Raw genomic sequence first — 19,940 nt, 5'->3', positions numbered from 1 at the left:
CACCTTCCTCACTCTCCCTGTCACGATAACCATAGCAACCCTGTCCTCCCTCCCTTGGCTCTCTCATTGGCTGGAGGAGCATCATGGTTACACGAATGCTGCAAAGAATCTGAATGAGCTCAATGACACTCTGCCCGGCCTCTGCTTTATACTGCCCTTCACCACATCACACACACACACACACACACGCACACACACGCACGCACACACACACAAATGCATACAAGTGCTCCAAGTGATGACATGTAGAAGCAGAAATTCAGAGCCAGTGCAGCCAGTATCTGTGTGGTGCTGGTACCTGAGGGCACTACATCGATAATGGCAGGCGCTAGCTTCCAGATAAGACTGATATATAAGTGACATTTACTGAAAATGTCCTCTCTAATGAACACACACACACACACACACACACACACACACACACACACACACACACACACACGCACACACACACATACATATGACCAGAGGCTATGATTCGACCTTAAGCACACATTCAGACAGGCTGTGTGTCTAAGCAGCGGCTGAGGACTTGAAGGAGTTTTTGTGTGTGTAGGAGAGGAGTGCTTCGGGCAGTGGGTCATTATTGTGTTAATATGAGTGTTAGTTTATTAGTCTTTCAATGGCTGCATCGGGTCCACCTTTGTGAGCATGAATGTGAATTTTGAGGAGAGGGTTAATTGAAGCGTGAGGGGATCAATACGCAGTATTGTAAGCCAGCTGTCTAGACTGGCTTTGGATCAGATGTCTTACAGTGTTGCCTTACAGGGTGCCCACTGGGCATAAAGAGAGCATTATGACACAAACACACACGCTCGCACGCACAGTTCAAATAAAGGGTCTATCTGTATTCTAATTAAAAGCCGCTCTGCCCTCATAAGCAGCAGGAAATGCTCTGACTTGCACAGGCCGTCCTGTCTCATCCATCACCTTTTAATTCATCTATTTATATCAGCTGCCACACCTATAAAATTGCACTGTGTTTAACCTGCATGCAAAGGACTCACTTCACACATATTTCTGTCACTTTCTTCCAAATAAGCATGTGCTTTCACAGTGCCTTTTCATACAGACACGTGATATACACACACACACGCAGAGTACACGCCAATATTTAGCTCTCTGTCTTTGCAAACATGCAATAATGTGGGAGCTGGCAAGTGCATGTTAATGTGTCTGTCATTAGTTGTGTAAGTGGTGACAGAAACTTGGCAGCCACAGACAGTACAGACAATCTTATTCAGACACTCTCATTGCCTCAGGGGGCTGAAACAAAAGGATATCGATTTTTACATTTGGGCCAAGAACAAGAGAGTGGCAAAAGAGGGGAATAGATGGAAAGAAGGAGAAGGAAAGGGTGAGAGGCAAGAGGAGAGAGATTTAAAAGGTGATCTCTCACTCGAACTGCCAAAGCATTTGGCCGGTGCTGGTGTCTAAAATGTGGGTCTTCTGAGTAAGAGCAAAAACAACACATTTTTTACATTGCAAAGGATATTTTCAGGCATTAGACTTGTAATATTCTATGTTTTTCTCACTGTCAATAAATCCATTGAAAAAAAAAAAAAAAAGCCAGCAATGAAGTGATCCTTCTAACTTGGCTGTGTAACCAAATCCTGATATAGCGTTTTGCTCTTTCCTCAAGAGGTCTGTTGCTGTCCAAAAACTATTTATTTCCAGTATGTACAGATCACTGCTCACCAAATAAAGGCTTGCTCGAGGTGCTGGAGCTGAGGCTTAATGTATGATGGTAAAACCATCCACACACTCCAGTCTTTGCATGTTTTATACGGGGGCAACTCCTGGTCACAGATCCAGTTCCCATGGATCTATTAAAAAGGGTTCATGACTAAAAAGTCGCCTCAATAAATGAATATTACACAGTTCAGATGTTTTTCCTATCATTATCCAAAATCACATAAATGAGCCACACTGTTGCCCTGGGTGACATGTTTTGTTTTTTTTGTTTTTTTTTTTTGCTTAGCCTTCTATCAAATATATGTTTGTTTTTAAGCAGGAATATACAGCGGCCTGGGCTGAGTGCCACAGACAGGGACAGGAAGTATTGAGGAATGGACTAATACAGCGTTGGCTGATGTCCTTTCGTGGTATTTGTTGACAGGAAAAACACTGATAACAGCAGCCTTACCTTTAACACCGTGTTAGTCATGTGTTTGCAACAGTTAGCTTGAGGTCACCCGCAGTGACGTTCGCTTTGTATGTACAGTCGTACCATTTCCCTCGCCAAGGTGATCAACAAGTCCACCGTGTCATATACTGTTCATTCCAGAGATGCAGTCTAAAAAATCAATCTCTCTGTGATTTTTGTTAAAAAAAAAAAACAAACAAAAAAAAACCATGCTTTCCTGTTCTCCTTTATTTGTCTTCACATAACCCTGAAATAATGACAAGACACGGCTGGGTGGAAAAGATGGAGTGCTTGCTGCTGCGTGTCCTCAAGCTAAACTGTCTTTGTTTCAACTAATCCTTGCTAAGTATAAACAGTACGATTTGCATATGTCGACTTATTCTTTAGACGTTGATGCAAATACCTTTGACTGAAACTCATCTCTTGGTGTTAAAGCAAAGCCCTTGGTGTTTGTGTGTCTAAGTGGCTGCCTGTGAGCACTTCCTGTGTGTACTTGAGTGTATTTATGTGTGTGTGTGTTTTTAATGAGGATCTGTGTCCGTGTGGGTAAACAGTATTTCAGCATTTCAAGTATATCATCTGTTCACATGCAAGTCAGCAGGCATGTGAACAAGTACATGCTTATGTGTGTTTTTTTATGTGTGTGTGTATGTGTCTGCATGTGTGGTGGTTTTTCCTCACAACAGTGTGATTGACAGCAGCCATTAATAGGATTAAGTCCAAGTGGGCCAGAGCTCCCTCTAGGAGTCTTCAAAGCCTACCGTCACAGGGGGAGAGGAGGAAACATACAGACAGCCTACTGGGGCTGCATCTGCACTGGGTGTGTTTGTCTATGTGTGTGCGGTGTAAATGTGCGTGCGTGTGAGAGGGAACACAGAAGAGTGAGAGAAAGATATAAATGTGCACTGCAATAAGAGCGAGGATCTGTGTAAATGAGCAAGAGTAAGTGAGTTAAGTGTTTTGCAGCTGTAGTTTTTTCTAGCAAGTGCCTGGGGGTGTGAGGGTGGATGAGGAGTCAGTTTTTCATTTTGTAGTTGTGGACATATAATGTAAATTTGAACACGTGAAACCAAACGTTTATAGTCAGTCACTGCATGTAAAACTGTGTCTCCAAACGGGCACGTGGCTGCAAGTGTGTGCAGAATTACCCAAAGTGACCAGATAGGTAGAGTCACTTCTAATGAAATGCAACTGGTTAAAATAGTGCAAAAAACAAAAAACAGACCCCTTGTCAAAGTACAAAAATTGCAGGTGCGTGTAACAGCATTAATGACGACTGTTCTATTCGAGTGTCCCAGTAGGTCAAAACCTGAAGCGCCTCAATGGATTTCAGCCATCATCCATTTAATTATTCACACGTGTGCTTTTGCTATTGTCACACGTCAAAAAACCATCCATGGAAAATGGGGTGAACCCTGTGCCGCTCCACTGTGGCAGGAGTGTTGCACGCCGTTTCCGGGGGTTAACATTAAGCTAGTTGCTGATTGTCACTTAAGACCGCCGATGCTACATGTTAAATCACAATGTTTTATTCAGTTAAATTCAGAAGATGTTTGAATGAGTTGCAACATTGCAATTACTTTTTCAGTAAGTAACATGTTATGAGTAATTGACTGCCATTTTCACATAATTTGCACACGCATTTTGGCTACATTTTGTTCAACCTTCTGTAGGTGTTAAGGAGCAAAAATATTAGAAACACTCTGCAGCATATTACACTCCAAGAAAACAGCACCACCAACAGCAGCCTCAAAAACTGAGCCTGGGTCTGGGCAGCATCACACTGGCCCAGATGTAAAAGTATCTTACCAATGGCAATGGGAGCAAACAAGGTCGAGATGAAGAGCAGGCATCTGGTCCACATGACGTCTGAGGTTGACCTGGAAGTAGATATGGAGGTACTTCCTGCTGAGCCCAGACGGTCTTGTGGTGAGCTGTTTTTGTCACAGCTCAGTTTTCCTGACACCATACAGGCCTGCAAATGGACACACAGAGAGGATCTGTTCACTTAGATGCCATATCTAAATAAGTTAAAATGCCACATCTCTAAATAATTGTCATATCTGTATAAGGTACATACTGTGTAAACACCATTACTGCATGATTTGTACAACACACGCAGAGACTGTATTTATCCCCCTGAATACCTCAAATGCTGATGCAAATATCATCTGCAGCCATTAGACTTCTAATTATTACATTTGCTGGTAAACTGTGAATTTTCACAATTTCAGAGAAAAAAAATCATGAGCACAGCTTTATTAACAGTTTACCAAGCACTTATGATGGAGAACCAACAGCTGCATTCTCTAAAATTGCAAATTCAAACAACAAATCAGCTTCAGCTTGATCTTGACCGACACACCGCTTTAACAACTAACAGTTATTACTCTTGCAAAGTTTACACAGCAAAGGAGAATATATATTATAAATATTTCCCTGACATTCTATTATGCTGTTTATGGCAGATTGATGCTTTGATAAACAGCACTTAACACAGGTCAATGCAGCTTCCTGTAGACGTATGTCGCAGTGGACAAGACAGTAATCAATAATTATCTTAAACGATGCTGGGAGAAATACAGAGAGCATGGATTGATTAAGAAGCATAATGGCATAGATAGATAGATGTCATATCTGGGGTAGCAGTAGTGGTGAAGAACCCTCCTATAGACACCATTTATAAGTGTTCTGTACTGTATATAGACATGTTAATCAATGAAAAGTAAAATGAGATTAGGTTGTTATCATCAAACTGATCCCTTTATTATACACATTGACAGACCTAGTGATGGAAAACATTGTACATTATGACACCACACTGGCTGAGGAACTATTTGCAATTCCACAGGCATTTGTCTGAGACACAACTAGACAGTCCATCCATCAGTAAGTTGTCCCCATATCGTCTTTTTATTGTTTCAAACTATCTCACACTGTAACTGTTTCTTAAGGAATACAGAGCTCTTCTGATTTTTGTCTCATTTTACATCTCCAGTACAGCTGGAGTTAAAATGAGATGATACTGAATAATACGACAGAACGGGACAATTTGTCCAAATGCATATTTCACAAGACAACAGGCATGAACAGCAAATCTGTGAAGGAAATGCAAGACTAAATGCTAAATGTTGGCCTTGTGGAAAAAAATTTGAAAAACACAATAAAATGGTGCTTAATGTTTGCATAATGACGCCGCCGTCTGTATTAGGATTCACTTCACTTGCTATTCCACATCAGCAGCAAGTGTGAAATGTATTGATGTTCCAATCTAATTGTTCATTTCATGGTCTATCAGCAGTAAACAATTAATAAGGGGATGGTCTCTCAAATTAGTTAGAACAGTGACAGACTGGAAAGCATCATTTCTCCGTCTTTTTTTCTAAACTGATTAAGCTGACCAGCATTGTTCAATCACTCGCTCACTCACCCGCCCGCTCAACCGCCGACTAACTCAATCACTTTCTCTCTGCGCTCCCAAATTCACTTTTTAATTATGAAAAACTGGGATATTTACCCATTTCCTCTGTGAAACACTCTGCGGTGTGAATTTGCCATTGTTTTTAAGTCTGCAGACGCATCGTCACCTCGCTCAGTCATTACGCAACCATCCTCGCTGTCAAGCAAACATCATTTTTCATGGGAGTAGTTCAAAGGTAACAGCGGCCCTGTTTTGTGCCTAAATGTTAACTGTTCTCAAGGGAACCCAGAGCCAGCTCCAGATAAACAGGCGTGTAGGATTTGTCTATGTGTGCGTCTGACTGAGAGAGAGAGAGAGAGAGAGAGAGAGAGAGAGAGCCTGCAGAAATTTGCAACAGTCGGGGACAGATGGAGTAAAGCGGACAGCCAGAGCCATGGGAAATACATCACGTGTAACAGAGACTATTGATCAGTAGGACCATATCATTTTGGCCCAGGAGAGACGAAGACAATAGCCAGCTATCTCCGTCATGCCATGCTGTGAAGGCAAATCGCTGCTTTGGCACAGTCTCTTAGCTACAACTACTGATATAAGAAGACCAGACACACACACACACACACACACACACACACACACACACACACACACACACACACACACACACACTCATATATATACAAACTTATTTATAGAAACTGTCAGAATGATACAGACCTTTCAATAACCACCAGAGACATACTACATATCCATAATGCATCATCTGAGCATCTACAATGACAAAATGCCTCACGCTGCAGACGGAACGGATGGACAGATACACCCAGAGGCACATGCACACCGCAGAATCTGCAGAGTCTCTGGAAACAGACCCATAACAGAGACACACAGTGTGATAAGCGCTGCGTAGTCATCTGGGGTTTTATTGACTCTGTTCTTTTTAGGATGTCAAAGCAAATCCCCGAAAGAGAAATTGAATTAAAAAATATTGTGATTACAAAGAAAAGAGGCTGAAATGAGTGTTACCTAATGCTGAATCTGTCTGCATTTCAGCATATAATAGTTTTTTTCTTTGTGTCCAGTCATTTCACTTTTCACCGTTTTTACATTTTATAGACTTTCAATTTTCAGTTCTGAAAACAGGAAACAATTTCGTATCAACTGGAAATCTGTTCAACGCTGCAGTCACAAAGATCCTATGGTCTTTGTGGCTTGTTTTGCTTGGCAAGCAAACATTTGTGATGTGCTTTTGTTTGCACTTTTATATTGCCTGTCTTGTGTGTTCTCTTTGCATGACTTTGTGTGCTGTTTTTACTCTGCACTGTTTCTTACTGTGCTGTTTTCTTGCTGTAAGCTGCCCAGGGACTGCAGATGTGAATTATCTTGAAGCTAATCTGGTACGGCGCATCAAACGGTGACATTTATGTTTGAGTTGTACACTGTCCCTAATACATTAAATGAATAAATAAAATAAATAAAATTCTTGCGGTTTGTATTTAAAATACAACCCCTGATTGACTGACAGAAAATCTATGCATTTACATTTGCAAGTCTGTAAAGGCTTGCCAACAGCTGAGAGGGAAGGACGCATGTTTTAACTACCACCAAGTGATTGTGAGAAATATGATGGAGATGCTGCAAATCTTCAAAATTAGGTTTGTTAACTCACCAAAACAGAGTGAACAGAGGGAAGAAGAACAAAAGTAAAAGTAAGGTTTCAATCCCTTCAAGTTTGGATCAACTCAGGCTTTCAGTCTTCAAAATAACATCCACTGCGGCACTTACACACATATTCACCTTTCTAAATATCAGGTGGTAGGCCTGATTGGCTGGAGAGTGATTTCATATCTGCTAACAGTTCCTGACACATCCATAATGGCACCAAAGTGATAGAATCACAATAGACTCCCGTGCTCTATTCTTCCCCCTGCTTAAACAACTCAACAAGCTGCCCCATTTTGATTGATTGGTCCCTAACTCGGTTGAACATGAGCAATCTGACCAGCTGTCCCCAGCTAGACACAGGAGGCATACACTGACATATGGCTGGACGCCACCAGCCACAGCATTCCACTGTTCCATAATTCAAAAGCTATTCCATCACCCCGTATGCTCCACCACCGTCTCACCCATCAGTTAATTAACCCTCTCATTTCCACCATGCTCGCGGTGCCTTTACAGACAATAGTTGCGTGAAAGCCTCGAGCAGTCCAGGACTAATCGAAGCTCGAATCACTCAAGTTGTGTTTATCATTCAGCCGGGCTGCACACGCCCATATGCTCAGATAATGGCGTAAAAAATATGTTCCACTATGCCCACAATGGATAGACACCCGGAGCATCGCCCCTCGTCTCTAACCTGTTTCCTTTCATTATTTTAATGCGTTGACTGGTTCTGAATAAACAGGCTGTAATGGTGCTAATTATCAGAACATATGTGATGTGTTTACTCCCCATACTCTTCAGATGATCACGCATGTACTGTAAGGTCTGGCAAACATCATATGCCGTGTGTGTGTGTGTGCATGCGCGCGCATGTGCATGAATACTACATATGGCTCGATTATTTCATCACTTTAACAGTGAGTGGCACTGCTAAGATGATGAAATAATCGAGCCATATATTTTAAATGAACTCAATATTTCCTGTCCTGAGCTAGTTATATCTCACTGGAGACTCACCGCCAGGCTGGCAGCATCTGCATAAATGTGAGCAAAACATCAACTAATAAACAGGATCAGACCAAAACAAATAGCCTGCCTGGATCCAAGTCCTTTGCTATACCTGCTGTTTCTCTTCATCTCTGCCCTGGTTTTATCTGCTCGGTAGACGTTATTCCAGAAGCATCAATATGCATGATATTTTTGTTCCTTTCAGACTTTTCTGCTGGCAGAGTGGAGGATATATAAAATTCACGATATCTGCGACAAAAAATAGATGTAATTTGGTTTAGATTGGTGTGACCTTGTTAAATAAAGTTAATTATTTCTCAACAACAACCTATTATTTAGTGTACCACTAGGACAACCTGCTCCCTAATAGTCTTGCATGCATAAGTGACTTGGTTTCTATGTCCTATATTTCCCTGCCCTGAATCTTCATTTCCTAAAGGGTGGGCATTAAAAGAGCTGTTGCAGGGGCCACTACTCTCACAGACTATATTGCATGCATCCATGAACTAATTGATGTTGGGCTGATTCGGTGCACCAAGGCAGCTTGACCCTATGTATTTGTGTGTGTGTGTGTGTGTGTGTGTGTGTGTGTGTGTGTGTGTGTGTGTGTGTGTGTGTGTGTTCAGACCCCTAACGAGAGTCCTGCCTGTCACAGCACTCCTCATTCGGGGATTCTCTCTTTCACTAATGAGTGCTGACCGGATTGGGCTACCTTGTCAACGCACGTCACACACACACACACACACACACACACACACACACACACACACACACACACACACACACGCACACGCACGAGCCCTCACATACACAGATTTGCACACACACACATGCTTATCACTGGGAGACCAGATGCCCTAGTCCCTCAGCCTCCAGGCAAACAGTCTCAAATGTGTCCATGCTGCGTTTATATTCTGTTTGTACGCCTAAGAAGAATACCATGTGGACACATTTGTCTGTGTGTGTGTGTGTGTGTGTGTGTGTGTGTGTGTGTGTGTGTGTGTGTGTGTGTGTGTGTGTAAGTCACAAAAAAATGCAAATCAATAAAGAGAATTTAAAAAATACTGAAAAAATAAATATTTTATGTTCTCCCAAATTAGAGTGGAAGCATATATATTTATATATATGTGTGTTTGCGTGTGTGTAGTCATCATCTACAGCAACGAATTTGTTGCAGTAGGCTATAATTACAAAGGAAGAAGGTCAGCAGCTTATGTTTTCTTTTTCCCCTTGCAATTTTTCTTCATTTAGTTTTTCTTCACCTGCTCTTTCCTTCACCCTCTTTAGTCTTTTTAGTTGTTCATTCTTTGCTCCGTTGGAGGGAAGTCTGAGCAGAACAAAGCTCACGGGGCCATGCACTGTGTTCAGTAAAATGGCATGTGTCCGCCAAGCTACGGTAAATTACCTCCAGTTGGCTTGCTAGGCTAGGTTTAACCACCATGAACTATTTCTGTGTGTGAGAGTGTGTGTGTGATGGAGAGGGTTGGAAAGAGGTTGTGTGGGTGACAGAGTGTGAGTGGGTATGGGTAGTGTAATGTAATTATCATCAGCGCAGGTAGACAAGCTGGGGGAATTTTGATTAGAGTGACCATGCACACACACACACACACACACACACACACACACACACACACACACACACACACACACACACACACACACAGATACATAAACACAAAAACTCAGGTAGCTAATTTGGCAGTGTGGAGCTGAAGAGATGACTAATCAGGATGGGAACTGGTGGGAGTCTGGCCTGTGGCCCATAATGAGAGACACAGGATGCATGCACACCAATGCACACGCAAACAGGCACATACCAAACATGTACAATGCAAACAATGACACACACATGCAACATGCACACACACACTCAAACCACCATGAGATTTTGAACAGAAGCCCCACCCTCATAATTTCCCTGTGCTGATGAAGCCTAGGATAGTGATTAGCAGCGAGTGGCCCCTCAGTGTGACCAGAGGCTCAGGGAAAACATACTGTCATCTCCCAACAATATGGATGTCTAGACATGTTGGCCACAACATGTGTCCGTACTGTTGTCGGGGTGTTTTGGGAAGGGGGGAGCATGCATACAAGTCCCCTCGGACCATATTAAAATCACAATTAATAATGAGTCAGTGTCACATGTTTGCGATGGCAAAATCTTAACTCAACAAGACAAACCGTCATGTCAGCTTGTGTCTCTCATTTTGAATCCATACATTTGGCTGGTACAGCCAGATGCAGCATGGCTGCTCCCACTGGCTATTTTCTAGCATATACAGTATGTACACACAGGCGAGTGCACACATGTGTGTGAGTGAGTAGGTGGGTGAGGGGCTGGCTCACTGTAGGAATGTGCACAATTGTCATTGTGCCCTGAAGACAAGTGGCCTGTGTGGCAATTTATTTCATACAGAACTGGTTGTAAATCCTTTGTGCGGCTTCACAGCAAAGAGCTGCAGAGTGCTGGAGTGTAGCCTTAAAGGTATAGGTCACCCTCACATCAGTATGACATGTTTTGGCCATTGTGGTCTCGATTCAAAGTCCTCAGCGAAAAACGAAAGGCAGCGGTTTATCACTGCCTTGTCACATGTAGTATAACAGCTGATTTTTTAAATCAACTTATTTGTTGGATTTAAAAAAAAAATTCCCATCATGCTTATTTATAGCTTTTAAAAATAATCCAATCAAAGCATTTTATTCTATTTCAACATCGTGATCGGGGATAATGGACTATGACAGAGCCGAGCGAGGCTGAATCGAGTCTCCTTTGCATTTTGCATGAGAAAAACTCATTTTATTTTAAAGCGCTCCATCCCTTTAAAATCATTTCCACATTAAAATAGTTCAAAGCTCTGGGCTGCACACCTCATCCTCTTCTTCCATGTTAGACATTCTATGCCCGTCAGAAAATTGCGTCTGGGGAGGCTCCGGCTTTGACCAGACCACTGCTGTTTCCGCATGGCTGCCTCTGGCTGCTCTGAGGACGCTCCCAGAAATCCGATGCACCAAAACCACCCTGAAAATCCACCGCCAACGACCTCGTCTGTAAGGCTCCGCCGTTTTGATTCTTCACCGCCTGGCGGCTAGACACCATGCTCTGCTTTGCTCTGAACTTTACAACGCTTCAGTCTAATCAACTCTACGCGCCCTCCTTCCCTCATGAGACAAGACAGGCTAAGGCGGGGATGTGCAAGGGAGAATGGAGAGAGGAGGAGAAGTGGAGGAGAGAGGTTAGGTGAGGAGAGGAGATGAAGGATACGAGAGGCGGGGGAAGAAGATGAAGGAGGAGATACGTGGATGAGGTCAGGAAGGGGCTGAGGATGATGGAGATGGAAAGATGGGATAAAGGAGGAGTTACAGAGGGACGGAGATCGAGAGGATGGAGGGAGGCAGCGGAAGAGAGAGAGAGAGAGAGAGTGCCAAAAGCGATCTAAGTGAGTCGAGGAGAATCTTAAAGCAAGTTAATAACCTAAAGCATTTATCTCGTTCCTCCCTGTCAATCCATAGGCGACCCTCGAATACTTTCGGATGGAGATTCATAAAACAAATCATCAGATAGTGGCATCAGCTGTCAAATGTAAGAGGAGAAATATGTTTATGAAATTAAAATGGAACTCAAAAATATTAGAAACCATAATTCCTACAAAGCCGAGATAGGTCAAAACTAGGCAAAGACCTGCAGCCAGTAACTTAAAACTAGTCTTAGACTGGTGTGAAATGGTCATTAAGATGGTCATTAAGACTGACTTAATTTGAGGTAGAAACGTTAGCTTCGTCTCCCCCTAGCTAAGCCTGTGGTACGAGCTTTGGCAAAAGTCTGTTGGAACATTAGTTAGGAGTCACATATAATAAATGATCGTTCTTTGCAACAAAAAGGGAAAAGATCTTTTTTGATTCTGAATATGTGGAACGATTTCAATACTCAATTTCCACACTATCGATGCACTGGTTTCTGCAGCTTTCCCGCTCTTTCTTCTCTCCGACAGCGAGTTGTCACACACACCTCTGCAGCTTCCACACAGCTCCGCCTCCTCCCTCTCGCTCACTGTGGGGTCTTCTTCCTGTTGAATAGCACATGACAGGCCATGGCATATTGCCACCCTGTTCTCACTTTCAGTGATTTACATATGGACGCTTGGTCAGGACCCCTTGGTGTCATTTTTTAGGACACTGGTTACTGCTTTTAATTTTTCAATCTGCAGATAGTCCAATAGACTTCTATTCCTGGGTTCGATTCCTGCTGTGGGCACCAGGGGCGTGTCCTCCACCATGCCTTCGGTGCCTGCTAGAGTTTCCATGTTCTCCCCCTGGGGTATCCTCCATAAAAATACCCCCACTAAAAACATGCAAGAAGATCACCACCTGACCAGTGGTGACGAAAAAAGTACTGGGTCCCTGGGTGCCGCTGTTGAATGGCAGCCCACCGCTCCTGGTCTGCCGTGGAGGAAGGACGGACGATGGATGGGTCAAATGCGGAGAAATAATTTCACGAAGCATGGCGTGTGCATGTCCTGTGCATGTAGTGTGTGTGATAAAATAAAGCACATTTCTTCTTCTTCTTCTCACTCCCAACGCGTCAAATGACGTTGCATGAAGAGTGAGAAAAGTCCACATGTGGAGGTTTGGGTGGGTCAAGCACAGGATTTTCACAGTGACCAGTTTCATGTCAAACCAAATGTTAACGATGATGTCTTTTTAACTTATGTACGTACTGTAAGTGAAGCAATGTAATGTGCGTAACTGAAGTAATGTAACTTAGCGTACCTAATTAATGTAAATATCTAACGTACTTATTTTAACACAACCATAATCTTTTCCTAAGCCGACTGACCATCTCACAACGTTAAGCATGTTTATTATTGTTCTCAGCAAATTTTATTTTGTAAGTCTAACCAGACATTGGATATTTAATATTGCTAACTTGACCACGGAGGCCCGCGCATGCAAAACTGATGCCAGAGGATCACTGAAGCAAGATTACGATTGCACACATCATCATTTGGGTAAAAGTAATCTGTCTCACTTCAGTCTAAACCCAGCTCACGTTCCCTCTTCATAACTAAGCCTCCGTAATTTTGAAGTGAGAGTGAAGTTGTAGTTTAAAGTGAAAATGTGTTGATATTTTGGGTTTTGTTATGGGGTCCCTTTAGATTATTAAACTACTAAATAAAACACTTTTTTTTAGCATTGTATGCCTACAGCAGACATCAGTCTGGGTTTCAGCAGGTCGCTGTTCAATCTGCCATTTTTTCCTCTTCTGTAAGCATTGCGCAACAGGCTATTTAAGTCAGTCAGTACATTAGTCATTCACAGGGAACCTTTAACATGTAAAATTACAGGTAAAACCACACTGCAGGGACTGTTTTCCAGAGCACAGTCACAGCCACAATTATGTAAATCCCACCTGACATCGTAACATCAGTTTTGATGGTTCATCATTTTAGAAATTGGGTGTATTAAAGCACATAAATTAGGCAGTGACTAAATCTCCTACTGTCCTACTTCTACCAAATGCTAACTAGCCTAGCTCCAATGTCCTTTAGATAGTCTGAACATACAGTACAAAGCTGATTTAATCTGATTTTAAATTCTACTTTATTTTCTGTTATGTGTTACACACTTTGGCTAAGTAGCACTTCAGACCACTTCAACTTTGCTGCTTTTGTAGTCAGGCTACTGATGTGTGCCTTTAGCAGTATATAGTAAATTTCATTGTAGCACATTACTCATCCCTCCTATTTGTGTGTGGTCAATATTTGTCATCTTAGAGTAGGTTGATTCATGCAAGAAACCTTGGCTAATGACAAGCAAGAATAAATAAATAAATGAATGCACGCAACATCGTGCCACACACAAGCACACGGTAATACATAGGCACGCATCTGCGGTCCTTCCTGGCAGAGTAACCCACGAGGGTAAAGTTAATGGTTTACAAAACTGCCTCTGATACAATCAATTTTGTCAACTAGAGATGCAGTGATGTTGATTCCACTGCCACTGCTGTTGTTTTCCTCCCTTTGATTCATCTGTCTTCTCCTACACACCACCCTTTCTCTCCCCCATTGCCATCTCCCTCTCTTCCTCTCTGTCACTGTGCTCTGAACCCAGTCCTGTCACAACGGATCTGTCAGAGCTGTGCCTTAAAGCCAGAGGCAGGGAGAGGCCAAGTTTATGTGTGCGTGATTGTGTTTGTGAGAGTGAGCGAGGGAGAGGAGAGAGGGAGAAAGTTGTCCGGTACAGTACAGAGAACAGCCACCTCAGCAGTGAATGATGCTGCATCAAAAGAGGAGGCAGACAAACAGGCAGGATACGACACTCGTGGCCTAGATTTAAGCCCTCATGGAAGGGCCGGGCTTGGTTATAGCAGGAGAATACGCTCGGATGTTCACATGCAGCCTACTCTTGCTCTTGAGCTTGTTATTCCGTTTATCTTTTTTTTTTTCCAGTTCCGTTCCTCCATTTGTTTTCATCCCCCATTGTTATCCTCCATCCCGCCTTGTTTACTTATCTGCTTTTAACTGTTCTTCCCTCTTTGCTGGCTTTTTTTTTTCCATTTCGTCTTTTATCTCATGCTGCCTCCTCTGTCCCCTCTATCATCCGCCCTGTCAATCCAGCTCCCTCCGCTGCTCTGTAAAGAAGATTAAAAAGGTTTGTCGTCTTCAGGTTCTCTACACCCATTGTTCTCTGTTTCAGAATAACCTTGCACAAAAGACGTTTGGAGATTCTCCGGCCCTAAAGTAAATAATGAGATTCCCACTTAGGATGTTTTTTTTCCCCTTTCCAAATGCCTGATTGATCCCGATTATTTCCCAGAAATACACACATGCAAACTTTCAAAGATTTGTTCAGGATCAGCAAATTAAAGTTAACTGATTCTGTGTGAGGAAAAAAATGATTTCTGCATAAGACATGAGGACCAAACCTTTGCCTCTTGCATTACAGAGCAGATATGAACTGTGTATATCAGAGCCTTGAAATATTTATTCAAAAAGGCCTTTCTGGGGCGCTTACTGGGCCCTGTTCATAATTTAATAATGCATAAGCACCAACACTGGTATATAAATATAAAAGGAGGCACTTAACGCTGGATTGTCTAACTGCTGAGAAAATGGCATTGAAAATAAAAAGAGATCTTCCTAAGATGAGAGTACATTCATTTGCAGGCTGTCACCTTGACTCCTGCATAGGAAAATGTGCCTGTGGGCACAAAAAGAAATATTTCCTTCACAATATAGTGGAGTAACATTAACACTACAATCTCTTTGAGTCACTTTGCCGGCTGTGCTGCTCAGAGTGATGATGTGTGTAAAATGTCTCATGACAGATGTCCACAGCGATATGAGAGTATTTGTCAGCAAACACTTTTGTCAGATATTACATTTTCACTTCTCTATGGAAACAAAATTGGAAAATCTAAACCGAAGAGGAGATTTTCTTCAAAGTTTACTGGGATTGAAGAGGTGCAGCGGTGGTGACTCAGTGCAACAAATGTACCTGGAACATTACATAAAAATGAAGACTTATTACTGCTCCCTGCTGGGCTCAGGCGGAGCTTTAGTTTTCAGTTTGTATAGGTTGAAAAATGCATTTTTCATCAGTCTCATGCAAAGCTATAAATAACATTACCTGTGATATCAACACATGTTAAAGACCTATTCTAGAGTCATTCTCTCTCTCTCTCTCTCTCACACACACACACACACACACACACACACACACACCCTTCACCAACTATCTGTATAATCATATTCGGTGATATTTGAAATGCAAGCCTGTAAGAACCACTGTTCCATGATTGCAAGGCAATGTGATTATTTTCTGCGCCGGCAAAGACCACAACTGTTGCATTTTTGATCAGCTGCATCCATCTCTTTTTCTGAAATAGCACAAAACCAGTGATACAATGAGCTCCAGCAGGATGTATGAGTGGTGATTTTGAAGCAATCAATGGAGACAGCAAAGGTAAACACAGTGCTAAATGTCAGCTATGGTGATTACGCTGCTACAATATCATCTCGGGTCGGGAGACCCAAATAACCAAAATCAATACTCTAATCATTTCATATTCAAATCACGCGGGGTAGAGGTCTGGGTCTTATTGCAGTTTCATATTGCTGGCATGCTGATATATTCCAATCAACATACCAGAGCAGGCATACACAGTGAAAAATACGGTAATTCAAAGGAGCGCTTGGTACACCATACTGTTATGTGTATCTCCATTCTGTAATGGATTTTTGAATGCTTGTCATTTCCCATATCAAATGCTGACAAACATGTTGCATATATAAGTATGGCTTACTACATGTTATTGTGCTACAGCAATACTAACTAAACAGGCTTTCACTCCTGTTGTGTTCATACACTGTATCTATCTCACACTGCCATGTCATTTCCCACAGTTTGATGTGATTCATATGAGTTTTGTACTTTAAAATTACAGTTGTGCTGTTTTATATTGCAGAAGGTAGAGAAGCGATGAGAGAATAGTTCATTTCTGCACAGTTACAAAGACCAAACAAAAAGAAAAAAGTCTCATCAATGCTTAACTGAGCCAGTGAGAAATATTTGATCAAAAATTCAAAGCATGCTGCTCAGATCTAATATTCAGGTTGTAGCTACAAGTCTTGAACATTGATCCCCTTTCAAATTGTAATTCTAGATAGACTTAAGTTCCAAAAACACGAATTAATGGTGAGGGTCACATATGGATGCCGGCGGGGTCTGCATCCCTCCTTACAGTAACTGAAAATGCGCACAGAGAGCACGTTCCCCGGATTGAATCCCCACCGCTGATGGATGGGATCAACTCATTTATTTTGCATGTTTCTTTACTGAAAAGCAAAAATCTGAACCCAACAGCCTCCCATAAAAGTTGACAGAGCAGCACATCGATTTCAAACTGTTAAGCAGCACAATTAGACTGTAATCTCTGACCGAGTCAGATAACTCTCCTCGAACGATACGTTGCATGATGATGCAAACTGACATAAAGAGTATTTAGGTTTTGACATTTCTAGTGTTTTTGTTTTTTTTTACTTTTCCATACTTTCAAATGTATTATACAAACAACATCTGACATTCAGAGCCGGAGAGAATGGAGTTAAGACAGGCTTGTAATACTCCACTAACTAGTATTTTTGCTGGAATCTGTGCTGAAGCACCTAAATAGAACAACAAATCTCTACAGTATGCGATAGGGATAATTGAACTGGTAAACAGACACATGGAGGGAAAACATCTGTGAGTGCATCTGCTCATCATCACACCAAGCCCGTTGGAAATCTACATTCACAATATACCGTGCTCAGCTTTACACAATTAGCACCGGTTCATAAGCAGAACACCGCAAATATGAGACGACACAGTGGGGAAGAGAGAGCGATAGTAACTGCCATAACTTGTTTTGTTTCACACAGGCTCTTCACACAAATAAGATGGCTTATCCTTCCAGGAATACAGTGGCCCTAAATAGCTGCTTTCTTCCAAGTTGTTGACAAAGAGCATCTCTGTGGGCTATTCCCTGTTGTCAGTGCGTGCGTGCGTGCGTGCGTGCATGCGTGCGTGTGAGTATGTGTGTGTGTGTGTGTGTGTGTGTGTGTGTGAGTGAGTCTGTGCGTGTGCTGCGGAGGGCGTGTGGGGGATTGTACCACTGCACTCAGGTGGCAATGTATTTGTGTTTGTAAGCGGTGCAGCATATGTGTGAGCTGTTGTTCATGCATTTACGTCAGCGTGTACTGCATGTGTGTTTGATTAGGTGTGTGTGTTTGCTCCCCTGCTGGCCTGTCTTGATCCTGTGCAAGGAAAAACGAATGCATAGGGGACATGCTGGTATCTTTAGCAACAGTCAACAGGATGCTCAGCTACCAGGCCGCAGCAGACATGGTAAAAAAAAAAAAAAAAAAAAAAAAAAAGTCCCGTATCAACAACAAACGGCAAAGTTAAGATCAACAGAATTCATCCTGGCTGTCATTGGTGCAGCACACCAAATTAGGAAAGAATTTTTTTGCACTCAAAGCTGGAATAATAACCCGAAAATGCCACACATTTGCAAGCTATCAAGTCATAAGCCTCATTTAGCGTGGCTCATTGACTAAGAAAGAACACATTCACGTTTGCATGAATGGCTGAGGGGGAGTAGCAGAGAGGAAGGGAGGCTGGACCACATTCACACATTAACACAATCACACCTGGGAGCTGCACAGCACAGCCACGCAGTCTCGCACTATTGGGCACTGAGCTGCTCCACTGGAACAGTTAAAGGTTAAGTGCCCAGAGGTCGCAGCCCTGATGGTAGTTGTTGAGGGATTTAAACTGCCAGGATTTTCACAGCTACTGTACTACTCAGATTTTAAACTGTGACCTTTAAGTCACAAGCTCATTTCCTCTGAGCCTATCTGTTACTGCAGGTCAATACATGAGTGGTGTGGCTAAATGTGGAGATGGTGTACTGAGATAGTTAGGTGGTATTCTACTGTGAGCAAAGGATTTGTACCCATTTAATGTGATGCAGATAGATAGATAGATAGATAGATAGATAGATAGATAGATAGATAGATAGATAGATAGATAGATAGATAGATAGATAGATAGATAGATAGATAGATAGATAGATAGATAGATAGATAGATAGATAGATAGATCATCAACTTCAAGTTGAGTGATGTCTAGTGGTTGTTCTGGCAACTCTATTCTCATTCCTCAGTTTCCTCCTCCATTACAGTATCTGTCAGGTCTAGTGTTTCAGAGACATCTGCTTCATGCCCGGCCCTGGGTGTGTTCCTGTGTGTATGTGGCTGTGTGGGTTTGTGCGCGTCTGTTTGTGTGTATCCGTGCATGTGTGCACACAAGGGAAGACGGCTGAGTCTAATTGCACAGGCCCATCTGCTGATTCTGGAAAACGGGCGCGCATCTTACAGACACAAACAGCGCAGACGAAAATACACAGGCACAAACAAACACACACACACGGGCACGCACGCACGCACACACTCGTGCACACGCCACAAGTGCCTGCCTCAAAGCCTTCAACTTGGACCCTGGACAATCTGCACCCTTTCTCTGGCAGCTGTGTGGACGGCATTGACTGGCATGGTTTACAATATGGACTCCATTGTTTTATGACAAAGGGCTCTCCACTCAAGGCAAAGGTCACATTATAAGACAATAAGCCCGTGTTCATGGGTGGTGGAGACAGGGGGGCAGAGGAGGGTGTTTGTGTGTGTGTGGGTGGGTGGGTGTGACATTAAGGGGGCAATTTGTGTAAGGGTTGCTGCAGCTGGAGTCTTTTTTTATTTTGATGTCTAAAATGTTGCTTTAAAAATGAGACAAAGAGACAGAAAATTGCACATTTCTTCACAAACTTTGTTCGTTTTACAAATATGTCAGATTCCTTTTTTTTTGTATTTCAGTTTCCCATCTAGTTTTCTGTTGCAGTGAACGCTTCCTGTCCAGATAAGCATTTATCTGCTTATCTGTCCTTGCATATGTGTGCTGCACTGCCGCGTGACTCACTTAAACGTAATCGTTGTTTAACCAATGAAACTGATACGGATTGCATTTCAATCTGCGCTCTCATTAGTCGTGTGGTAAATGAAGGTTGTGTGTTTGTGCATGCGGAGCGGGAAACACCTGTTCCACAAAGAGAAAAACAGCACATCCCCCATACGAAGAATGATACATCCCCTTTCCTGTTGTTCT

At 42.5% G+C, this 19,940-nt stretch overlaps 1 protein-coding gene across 1 annotated transcript in view; it reads right to left on the bottom strand.

Annotated features, from left to right (window-relative positions):
- The window catches only part of adgrl3.1 (adhesion G protein-coupled receptor L3.1), a 111,978-nt gene that overhangs the window by 80,111 nt on the left and 11,927 nt on the right, over nucleotides 1–19,940 (bottom strand). Inside the window, exon 3 of the mRNA XM_070984590.1 lies at nucleotides 3,956–4,121. Coding sequence (XP_070840691.1) covers nucleotides 3,956–4,115 — 160 coding nt within the window. The 5' untranslated portion in view covers nucleotides 4,116–4,121. The remainder of the gene's footprint in view (nucleotides 1–3,955; nucleotides 4,122–19,940) is intronic.

The sequence above is a fragment of the Chaetodon trifascialis genome, chromosome 2 (genome assembly GCF_039877785.1).
Source record: "Chaetodon trifascialis isolate fChaTrf1 chromosome 2, fChaTrf1.hap1, whole genome shotgun sequence".
Classification (NCBI taxonomy): Eukaryota; Metazoa; Chordata; class Actinopteri; order Chaetodontiformes; family Chaetodontidae; genus Chaetodon; species Chaetodon trifascialis.
Note: the sequence above shows the minus strand (reverse complement) of the source record. Positions and strands in the feature narration are given on the sequence as shown.